The sequence below is a fragment of the Boleophthalmus pectinirostris genome, unplaced genomic scaffold, assembly GCF_026225935.1.
Source record: "Boleophthalmus pectinirostris isolate CB_2022bp ecotype Guang Dong unplaced genomic scaffold, ASM2622593v1 HiC_scaffold_13, whole genome shotgun sequence".
Lineage (NCBI taxonomy): Eukaryota > Metazoa > Chordata > Actinopteri > Gobiiformes > Gobiidae > Boleophthalmus > Boleophthalmus pectinirostris.
In genome coordinates this window covers 7,422,350-7,434,376 of record NW_026571036.1, presented here as the reverse complement: position 1 = coordinate 7,434,376, position 12,027 = coordinate 7,422,350, and the positions used below count along the sequence as shown (strand labels likewise).

The 12,027-nt window shown below is 40.0% G+C and overlaps 1 protein-coding gene across 1 annotated transcript in view; it reads left to right on the top strand.

Moving 5' to 3' along the window:
• LOC110164235 (cytosolic 5'-nucleotidase 1A-like) overlaps nt 1-11,545 on the top strand; it is a 28,797-nt gene extending 17,252 nt beyond the window's left edge. Inside the window, exons 5-6 of the mRNA XM_055149501.1 lie at nt 3,302-3,489; nt 6,345-11,545. Coding sequence (XP_055005476.1) covers nt 3,302-3,489; nt 6,345-6,710 — 554 coding nt within the window. The 3' untranslated portion in view covers nt 6,711-11,545. The remainder of the gene's footprint in view (nt 1-3,301; nt 3,490-6,344) is intronic.
• The last annotated feature ends 482 nt before the right edge of the window (nt 11,546-12,027 follow it).

Sequence of the window (12,027 nt, the reverse complement as noted above, 5' to 3'; positions counted from 1 at the left end):
TTATAAACTCAACTCATTCTAAAAAACTGTCACGTTTAAATGTTAATTCAAGAGCATTTCTTCAGCAGTCAACAGATACAGTAGCTCTTGTCCCCTCCATCAATCTGTGTTCTGTTCTGTCTTGCCTGTCCATGTGTATGTAATGAATGCGAGCTCGTATGGCTGAGTATGGAATGAGAATAAGGATTTTGCGACACAACCAGAATAACAATGTGTCTATAATACAGTATGGTTCATTTAGAGAGGATGACACGGTGACATGTTTGTTTACAGCGTGTTTCACCAGTAACAAAAGCCGAGAGATTTGTTTATGCAGCAAATAGTGTTTTAATGGCATTCTGCATAAGGCTGTGTAAGTAGTAGTAGTAATATTTCAGTCCCTCAGATGTGATTGTGGTCTAGAACATGTAAATTTCATAAAATGTAAACAGGTTTATCATTTGTGGACTGTTTGGATGTTTTAGTCCTATGGAAAAATGGGCCACAATACACAGTTCACTGCATCTGTGCTCATGTGGAAATATCAAACTGTACATTTCACACGCACACGGTCACTTTTCCTAGCCTGATTCATCAGCTCTGACCTCGCAGCATTAGGATTCGTTCGGTTGACGGTAGGCGGGTTCTTTTTTTATTTAACCAATCACTGCTGTTTGGTTGTGACGTATGTAATGCTCCAAATCCAGTAGGAAGAAGGTCAATAACGTCTTTCCCCTTGATAAAATTCACCAAACATTCTCTTTGTCCCGGCTTTAAATCCTCGATCTCTGAAATCGTTGACAACATAGAATATATGGCTCTTCGCTGATTGACTGGTGCCCGAACTCGCACTTCCGGGTTTCTTGCAAGCGTATTCCGATTCCTGACCTAGTGGCTGAAGAGAAATGAAATCGAGAGGAAGCATTAGGTGGCACCAGCCTGGCTACACTTTTCCAGCAGAGTCAGCAAAGTGTAAGTGACTTTGATGTCGTGCCACAAGATATCGTGAGACAAAATTGCCACAAGATCATGCACATGTGAGAAAAATTATCTTATGGGATAGTTTCCTCCTGAATTTAACTTTACCTTAGACTTAAAAAGAGTTCAAAGCTGGAGAGTTATACAATTTGAGAAGCTGTAGTTCAGTACTACAATGACCGCTAAAGTATTACATAAATAAAATAAAAAAATTAGGGAAGCCAAAATTGTGAAATGGATTATACTATTTACCGTATTTATTACAAATTATGTCAAAATCTCGTCTTGTTTTCCCGTGGACTGAACATTATGGTGTGTCTCATCTTGTTAAATTTGTATCTCGTCCCACCCCTGATGTTTAAACAGGAGCATTAACACTGAGAAAACTGGAATATTAAAGGGGTACTGTGTAAGTTTTCTGGTGTAGGGTCTGCTTTACGATCAGGCGGTAGACACTTCATCAGAAATATTAAATAGTGCGCCTTTAAATGAAATGTGTATAAACTGCTAGCCAGGCTGGTGCCATCTACTGCCTCTGCTCAATTTCATTTCTCCAGCGACTAGGTCAGAAATCTGAATACACTTGATGGTTTGCAAGAACCCAGAAAGTTGTAGACCTCGCACCAGCCAATCAGCGAAGAGCTGTGAAGCCATGACGTCAAACTCAAGCGCCTGTCTGGGTCCTTTTTATGGTACAACAGTAAACAAAACGGTCAAGATGGATGTAGACGAAGACAGACATTCTGTGTTGGCAACGATTCCCGAGATCGAGGATTTAACAAAGAGAATGTTTGGCGAATTTTATCAAGGGGAAAAACGTTATTGCCCTTCTTCCTACGGGATTTGGCGCATTACATACGTCATGACCAAATAGCAGCGACTGGTTAAATAAAAAAAGTACCTGCCTACCGTCGAGCGAATGAATCCTAATGCTGCGAGGTCAGACGGTTTCCACGAAGTGAAACCGTCTGATGAATCAGGATAATAAACTGCAGTCAGTTATACAAATACATAATTCCAGGTAACACTTTTTTGCACTGCAACAAAAAGTCCTTTGAGCAGTTCTTCTATAAGTGGGCTTGCCTCTCCATATATGTTACTTGTAACTTGGCCTGGTCCCTGTTTGTCTCCATGGAGATTGACAAGTTCAATGCCATACTGTGGAACACTCTTGACTCGGGATGGGCATGATTAGTCGATTATTCGATAATTGGTCATTAAGAATTTCATCAATTACGTTCATTTTAATCGACAAACCAAATGTAGGTTGCTGTGTGTAGTGTGACCAAACAGGGGTCCGTACATGTGTCTCTCTGCACTCAGAAGGAGCGAGCAAACACAAACAGTCGGTCAGTCTGCAACGTACCGAAGCACAAATGTGTATTTAACGATACTTGTACAAGAAATTCCACGCTTTCCGTTGCGTTCGGGACAAGTGTGAGGCCATGTGCACAGTGTATAAAGCAGCACATATGTTTCTGTGTCCAGTGGGAAAAAGTTTTACCAGGTGAGAGTCGCTCAATGTCGATGACGAGTCCCCACCTCCCTCCCCCCGTACGGTGTCCTGGTTTTGACAAACGCAAATATGGTCACACTAACCTGTATTCCACTGAGTCATGTCTTTTAATCCAACAGAAATTGACCTGCATCAGCGACACAAGAGCTGTAGTTTTATCTTCGCTTAGTTTATGCAAATTAGCGATGCGGTTTTAAGTTTCGTTTCTGTGAGAGTTGCGCAAAACTGAATTAAACACATTATAATGTCAAACGGGCTGATGTGGCTCTAGAGTCGTTACGGTTTATATGTCGTAAAGTTTAATTTATTTATGCAGATTAGTAGTGCAGATAGTAATAATAATAATGATGATCATTTTAATATAAAAACGTTAATGATTAATCGATAATCGATCGTTAATTCTTCCGACGATTGATTAAGAAAATTTCATCGAATGCCCATCCCTACTCTTGACACATCCGAGCAAGTGGCGGACCCTCCACATGTCAATAATATTTATAATACAGGTGTTGGTCTCATCTTACAATAATGTTGTTAAAATGCTGTGAGTTTTAGAATTTAGACACTGATAGGTCATACGTACAAACAACATTTGTGAATTTATCTTTTTGAAAAACCAACAACAAACTGCTGGAAATTGCGCAAATTCATATTCTAATTGTATTTCTAATAATATCGTAGTATTGACATTCTGAGGCACATTTCCTTCCCTGCTGTAGTGTTTAACAAACCCTCCATTGTACAACATAAACACAATCTAACACCTGATCTCACACATGAATGATGCAGATCTAACCTGTCTGTCTGTGTCTGTGTGTTCCTCCTCAGGTATAGCAGCAGCCACCATGTTTATGCCGGAGAAGATGCAGTCCCAGCTGAGTGACACCCAGCTGCGGGTGGCCTTCGACGGGGACGCCGTGCTCTTCTCTGACGAGTCCGAGATCATCGTCAAACAGCAGGGCCTGGACGAGTTCTTCGAGCACGAGAAGACCTTTGAGAACCTTCCTCTGGCACAGGTGAAGAAACTGATCATGTCTCTTACTCTCCTTAAACAAGAAGACAGTAATATCAGATAAAACTAGAATGTTATGTTATATGTTATGTTGTGTTATATTATGTCATGTCACTCAGCTGTACTTATTCTTGGGGTTCAGCTTACTGTTATTGGTGTCATTTGGAGGAATTTTGTCCATTCAAAAGACAGGCTAACATTTAGTTTTGAATTTTTATTTACTATGGCACTTGTGCTAGATTTTGATCACCCTAAAACCCATGGACAGGTGCCACATGTGGTGTAAAAAACAACATATCTATTACCAATAAGATAAGATAAAGCTATATTGCCTCGTAAGTAGTCATGGGACGAGATAAAATTGCCATAAGATTGTGCTCACATTTTGAAAATGATCTTGTGAGAGTTTTTCCCATGTGCAAAAGGTACTGGCAAGATGCATTTTTTGAGAAGCTATAGTCACAAAAAGCACATGCTCCAGCAAAAATATTAAATGAAGTGAAATCAAAAACGGTGAGAATAAAATTGGGAATTGGTTTGTATAATTTATTTATAGTAAATCGTGTCAAAATCTCGAGTTGTCTCGTTCTCGTAGATCCAGTCTTGTGTCTTGTCTTGTGGAAATTGTATCTTGTCCCACCTCCAGACTGATATCTCTGTGTATTTTTATAAAGAGGGATATCAGTCTGGTCACCACGCCCTCCGTCGCACCTTGAACCAGGCTCAAACACGACCGTCCAAGCAGATTTGTTGATTCAGTGACACATCTGAAACGAATGAGCTCATCGGTTACTCATTATTTTTTACAAAATCAAATTTCTCTCACCACGGATTAACAGAGTTTGGTGCTTCGCTCATTGATTTTTTTTCCTTTCTTTCTTCCTCATAAGCAGCCGTGTTTGTTTTGATACAGATGAACCATGCGTGTCCCTGATTGGTTAAACCACCTGTCAATCATCTCCATCTGAACTCGCTGAGGTTATAGAGTTTGTTTAGGCAACAAAGTGTTTTACAGTGATGATTAAAAAAAACATTTAATTTAAAACGAAATGTTATCTTCAGTAGCCTGTAGTTTCTTTTTATCCTGCGGTCTTACATTACCTCTGGCACAGATCAAGATCAATTTAAAACTAAAAAGTGCAGACACAGTGTGTCCATGCTGTAATCTTACTCACACCCCAATGTCTTATCGAATCTATTCTGGCCTTGGTTTATGTAAAGCTTTTAAGCCCAGTAATACTTTAATATGAGCTCTCAACGTGTTTAAAGTATAACTGAGCTGCGTTTTGTCCTGATCAAATATTTAAGAATCGGCTGCATTCTAAAGTGAATGTGCTGAACAAAACAGAAATACATCACTACACTCACAGTGTGAATAATGAATAGAAATGCTCACATATCTACAACCTTGTGTACAACTCAACTTTGATTTTACTTGGTTAAAAAGTCACAGTCAAATTTGTGTTTTTCTTTTACAAGAAGTTGCAAAAACATACGAAACAAACAACAAGCACAAATACAAAATTCAAATAGATTCTTGCTGGGTCATTTTGCAGAACCAGTTGTGCAAGAGTTTTCCCTCCTTGAATCAGATCCTAATGAAATAAATTTAACGTCCTCAATTTCACATTTGACAAACTGCACAGTATTTCACAATATGTCCTGTATTAGACCTGATCTGAAAGTAGGCAAGGCAAGTTTATTTGTACAGCACAATTCGAAAAGTTATTCAAAGTGCTTTACAGAATAAGAAATACATTAAAATCATAATAAAAACAAATCAAAACATAATCATGAAGATTAAAATTAAAAAAGAGAGACATAAATTGGAGAGAAGAGTGTTAGTTATATGCACAGTTAAACAGAAATGTTTTGAGTCTGGATTTAAACAGCGTCACAGAAGAGTCTGTCTCACATGTTCAGACTGTTCCAGGTTTTAGCTGCATGAACCTGAAACTCTGACTCCCCTTGTTTAGTCGTGACTCTGGGCACCAGCAGGAGGCCGGTCCCTGAGCTCCTCAGAGTGTGAGATGGTTCATATGACACTAACATGTCACAGATGGACTTTGGTGCTCGGCCATGGAGAGACTTGTACAAGCAGAGCTGCTTTAAAGTTTATTCTCTGAGGCACAGGAGCCAGTGCAGAGACCTGAGCACAGGACTTATGTGCTCGTACTTCCTAGTTTGAGTCAGGACCCGAGCTGCAGCGTTCTGGATGTTCTGGATGTTCTGGATGTTCTGGATGTTCTGGATGTTCTGCAGCGTCTCACAGCTCGTTTGGAGAGACCAGTGAGCAGAACATTACAGTATCTAACCTACTGGAGACAAACGCATGGATAAGTTTCTCCAAGTCTGCTTTAGACAGTAAACCTTTGATTTTTGCTATGTTTTTTAGATGGTAAAAGGCTGCAGATGTTATTGATTTGATGTGGCTGTTAAAGTTCAAGTCTGAGTCCATTATTACCCCTAGATTTCTTGCCTGATTTGAAGGTTTTAGAGAGAGAGACTGGAGGTGACTGCTGACACTGTCCCTTTGAAGTAAACTTCCTTCAATTATTTGACTTCAAATTATAAATTAGACCTTATGTTTTGGTAGTTACTCTTTCCGTTTCTTTTACTTGAGTTATAGTTTCACCAAATACTTTGTTACTCTTATTTGAGTAATTTCTTGGTCCACTACTCTGTACTTTGTGTACTTGAGGAATATTATTTCAAAGTAACATAATTCTTAATTGAGTAAAATCTTTAGTTACTACTTTAGTTCCACCTCTGCTCTGCTGTCAGTCTTTGTTATATTTCAGATTTTTGTTCTATTTGCAGCTCACTTTAACCCTCTCTCCTCTGTATCTCTCGTCTTAGGGTCCTCTAAAATGCTTCCTGGAGGCACTGGGAAAGCTCCAACGAAAATTCTACGCCAAGAACGAGCGACTGGAGTGCCCCATCCGCACCTTCCTCGTCACAGCCCGCAGCGCAGCCAGCTCGGGGGCCCGCGTCCTCAAGACCCTGCGCTCCTGGGGCCTGGAGATAGATGAAGCTCTGTTCTTGGCCGGAGCGCCCAAGGGACCGCTCCTGCAGAAGATCAGACCCCACATCTTCTTCGACGACCAGATGTTCCACATAGAGGGCGCGCAAGAGATGGGCACCATCTCGGCTCACGTGCCCTACGGCATCGGACAGAAGTACCACCGGGGGAAGCTGATCGAGAAGCCAGCAGAGAAGAAGTAGAGATACAGGAGCGTTTACAATATAACAGGAAAGGCAAAGGGCTTTAGAGGGTTTACAGGGACGTACAGACATATGAGAGTTAGGAAACGGTGGGTGATCAAAAAGGTCAAAAACTAAAAACTGTTTTAGAAAGGCTGTTCAGTAGTTTGTAAAATAAATAAATAAATAAAAAAAAACATTCCCAAATGGAGGCAACTGGATGCATAAAAGTAATAAGTTTGTTTGCTCTTTGAGGACACCCTGCTCCACGGGCTCGGGGTTCTCTAAGGGGTGATCCTAGATTCCAAGTCCTAGTCCAAGATTAGTCCTGGTTTTGTTCTGGTTTAGACCTGGTTTAGACCTGGTTTAGTCTGGGTTCAGTTCTTGATTCAGTCCTGGTTTAGACCTAGTTTAGTCCTGATTTAGACCTGGTTTAGACCTGGTTTAGTCCTGGTTTAGTCCTGGTTTAGACCTAGTTTAGTCCTGGTTTAGACCTGGTTTACTCTGGGTTCAGTCCTTGATTCAGTCCTGGTTTAGACCTGGTTTAGACCTAGTTTAGACCTGGTTTAGACCTGGTTTAGTCCTGGTTTAGTCCTAGTTTAGTCCTGGTTTAGACCTAGTTTAGACCTGGTTTAGACCTGGTTTAGACCTGGTTTAGACCTGGTTTAGTCCTGGTTTAGACCTGGTTTAGACCTGGTTTAGACCTGGTTTACTCTGGGTTCAGTCCTTGATTCAGTCCTTGATTCAGTCCTGGTTTAGACCTAGTTTAGACCTGGTTTAGACCTGGTTTAGACCTGGTTTAGTCCTGGTTTAGTCCTGGTTTAGTCCTAGTTTAGTCCTGGTTTAGACCTAGTTTAGACCTGGTTTAGACCTGGTTTAGACCTGGTTTAGTCCTGGTTTAGACCTAGTTTAGTCCTGGTTTAGACCTGGTTTAGACCTGGTTTACTCTGGGTTCAGTCCTTGATTCAGTCCTTGATTCAGTCCTGGTTTAGACCTAGTTTAGACCTGGTTTAGACCTGGTTTAGTCCTGGTTTAGTCCTGGTTTAGTCCTAGTTTAGTCCTGGTTTAGACCTAGTTTAGACCTAGTTTAGACCTGGTTTAGACCTGGTTCAGACCTGGTTTAGTCCTGGTTTAGACCTGGTTTACTCTGGGTTCAGTCCTTGATTCAGTCCTTGATTCAGTCCTGGTTCAGTCCATATAAAAGTTCGGCATCTTCACTCAGTTATTTTGTTGAGAGTAACTTAAAGTTCTGCAATAGTCGTGTAATGTTTTACATTTTAAACACTGTAATATTGTAATGTAACGAATGACTTTGAAATGACAGTAACAAGTCATAAATAACACATTACAAATTTGAAGTAACTTACAACAGTGGTCATAACGTGTTAAACATTACGATACTTCTGGCAAATGTGCACTGCTAAACTAGTATTTTACCTTGTGTTTTTTAATGTTAGGAGACTATTAGACACACTCATCATCATTACAACATATTAAATGTTTTGTGACGCTCAAATACTATTTAGGCTTCAATACCTAATTGAAAATATGGGATCTCACTTTTGCCTCCAGTTGCCACCATTTCATCGTTTTGAACATTCTGATGACATAGTATTTTAAGGAATCTGTAAATACACAGAAAAACAATAGTGCATTTCCATTGTGAGATATTGTGCTTTGGTAAAAAATAAGTTCTAACTAAACCGTTTGTATTTGTTCGACTTAAAGCTGGGGTCTGATTTCACGTAAAGCATGTCAAAGCAGCACTTTGTAACACATGAGGCCACCTCTGTTTGCTGTGCGTGTCTCTCACTGTAAAGAGTTTTTAATAGAGATGTAACAATAACCGAAATATCGTGATATCGTATCGTCAAAGTTCTCACAATAATATCATGAACCATCACAATATATCAAATTACAAGTCTCTTTGCTTAAATTAAGAGTTATGATGCAGCAATAGCTAAAAAAAGACAGAGGGAACTACATAGACCATGATCCTTTGCTCCATTTCAGTGCAGATTACAAGAAGAAATAACAGTTCTAACACTTTTAAGTCTTAGTGCTTTGGATTAAGTCTTGTCAAGGCATTTTAAGAGGAAAAAAGTAGCATATTAACAGTTTTCGTGAGCTTCCCTACTATATCGCAATAAATATCGTATCGTGAGGTTCATATCATGATAATATCGTATCGTGAGACTTGGATATCGTTACACCCCTGGTTTTTAAAATCACGTTAGACAGGCTCTGATAACCGCTATGTTCCCTTTAGAGACGAGTGCGTTGGGGCTTCACCGTGTTTCACTTCTTGCCTTAAAAAGCTGTTCTGAAGCTTGTCCAACTGCCAGATAAAGTCATGCACGTATTTGAAAATCAATCACCCCAGTTTTAAGTAATTTTTACAAGACATGTGCCTTTATTTTACCTCACTACATGTTTAAAAAAATGTCTGTAATTTACAAATTTTACGTACAAATGTTGTATAAAATTGAGTTCAAACTGTAGAGACACTATGGGGAAACTGCACATACATGAAACACAGATACAGATACTTTTGCGTTTTGTTTTGTAACAGAACTGCAATTTCACTCCAAAGTTGTGCTGTTTGTGTCTGTAGTGTATTTAAAGGGCCCATCTCATGCAAAATAACTCTTTTCACATTGTATCTTCAAGCACAATTTGGGTTTTGGAACATCCATTACACAATAGTTATGAAATCTTACTGATTTCTTGGAGGCGTCACAGACCAGGAACTGTGAAAGACCGACTATTGCTCCTCCCCCCGCCCGTCCTGAGAAAGCACAGGCTCCGCCCTCCAAACGTGACGTAGGCTCTGAGTGAGCCGCCCTTCCTCCGCCATCTCAGGGAGGGAGGGGGAGACAGACGTGACCCTGATAGTGGTAGAAATAAACTTTTATTCATCATGGAGATACAGCGCGTTCAGCCGCATGTGTTGGACCTGGAATCAGACGAGGACTTTGAGGAGCATCAGCTGAACATTACTGATTGGTAGAGTACTGATAAACGCTAGTAGATAAAATGATTATATTGTGTAGCCTGCAGTGTAGAACAATGAGCTTATGCTGTCACTTTTGTTGAGGTGTTCATGTGGGAATTTTCAGCCGACGCAGATGGAAGCAGGGGACGGGGACGGGTGCGAAATGCTGATTTCTGCTACCAGTGTTGGGAGGGTGACTTTTAAAATGTATTCCCCTACAAATTACAGATTACACACCCCAAAATGTAGTTTGTAACGTAATCCATTAAATTACTTAAAGTGAGTAATGTAATCTGAATACTTTAGATTACTTGATTTACTGTAGAGAAGCAAAGACGAGGAAATCGTAACATAAGAAGTTTTGTCTGATAAAAAAAAATAAAAAGTCCAGACTTTACTGAACCAAATTAAAAATATTACTGATAGAAGAAGAGTAGGAGACACGGTCCAAGCAGCATGATTTAGTCCTGTTAAATCCTGGTTTATTCCTGGTGTATTCCTGGTTTAGACCTAGTTTATACCTGGTTTGGACTTGGTTTAGACCTGGTTTTAGTCCTGGTTTATTCCTGGTTTAGTCCTGGTTTAGACCTAGTTTAGACCTGGTTTTAGTCCTGGTTTAAACCTGGATTGGACCTGGGTTTAGTCCTGGTTTAGACCTGGTTTAGTGTCAGGCAATGAGTGGAATTACCAAACACAACAGAACAAAAAAATGGAATAGCCAAAATGTGAAAACAGGAAAATACCGCCGTGTAATCCATTTATTTCAACAAAGTAACTGTAATCCAATTACCACTCACTGAAACAGTAACTGTAACTGAATACAGTTACTCATAATTTGTACTCTGATTACATAACTCCGGTACATGTAATCTGTTACTCCCCAACACTGTCTGCTACGTCAAACGCGTCGTCGTTGTAGCAGCTTTAGTTCGTTGTCATGTGGGAGGGTGGCAGAAATACGCTGCAATTTGTTAAAAAAAATGCAGAATTAATCTAAAAACCACTTGGGTGACAAATACAAGGCCCACACATCTTGGAAGATAGAAAACTCTGAAAAGTCAATTTTGCATGACATTGGCCCTTTAAATCTAGGACTAGTGTTACTAAAGTTAGGATGATACAATATAAATATACAAATGTAGTGTCTCTTTTGCTTCTCAGGATTTATCTGCGTGTTGCAACCTGCTCACACTGACTTGGCAAAACTGTTCCTGCATATTCAGTTTTTTCAGTGCATTTGTGTTAAAGCAACAAACTTGTAACTTGTTTTCTTTCAGACACTTGTAACATTATTGTGATAAAATATTTAATGTTTTTATGGCAACACATTTTACATACAACCTTTTTTTTACTGTTGAAAGTTTATTTTTTAACTTAAAATGTAAAAAAAAATGCACAAAACCTTTAAGATTTTCTGCTGCAATAACAAACCGAGGAAGAACATATGAATTTATAAGTATATTTTGGTCTAATACTTTTCATTTCTATGGGTTTTATTAGTTTGGACAAAATTTGGTTCTATAAATCTTCACATTTTCACAGATTTTCAGTTCAAAAGGGAAGGATTTTGTATTTCAGAAGTTGATGAGTCGATGTTTTTCCATGCGGCCTCTTCCAGAATCTCCACCATTTGATGTAGTTCATAAATAATACAGGCAGCCTATTTTCCTGTGCGCGCTGTTGGTGGGCGGGGTTATGTGGTTTGGATCACTGCTGTTTTGCTGTTTGACGCACACTTTTTCTTGTTTCTCGTGGGTTTTTCAAGTTTACATTTTGGACACCAGCGAACTGTGTGTATCGTATTCATGTTCGTGCTTGATAGGACAATGTGTTTCCTAATAAAACGTGTGCAATGACATAATTCTGTTAAGACTCTGTTTTCATTTGACTTTCATTTCAGTGTGTGGTACCACTTTAAAGGCGAATAACTACAGCTTAGTCTCAGTGAAGATCTGCTCTTACAAAACCGAGGCCATGGTTCTCGACTGGAAAAAGGTGTCTTGCCGTCTGCAGGAGGTTGGAGAGTCTCTGCTTCAAGTGGAGGAGTTCAAGTATCTCGGGGTCTTGTTCTCGAGTGAGGGGAGGACGGAACGTGAGATTGCAGTGTCTGTCGTGATGCGGTCGCTGTATCGGACCGTTGTGGTGAAGAGGGAGCTGAGTCGAAAGGCAAAGCTCCTGATTTACCGCTCAATCTACGTTCCTCCCCTCACCTGTGGTCATGAGCTCTGGGTAATGACCGAAAGGACGAGATCGCGGATACAAGCGGTCGAAATGAGTTTCCTTTGCAGGGTTTCTGGGCGCTCCCTTAGAGATAGGGTGAGGAGCTCAGTCACACGGGAGGAG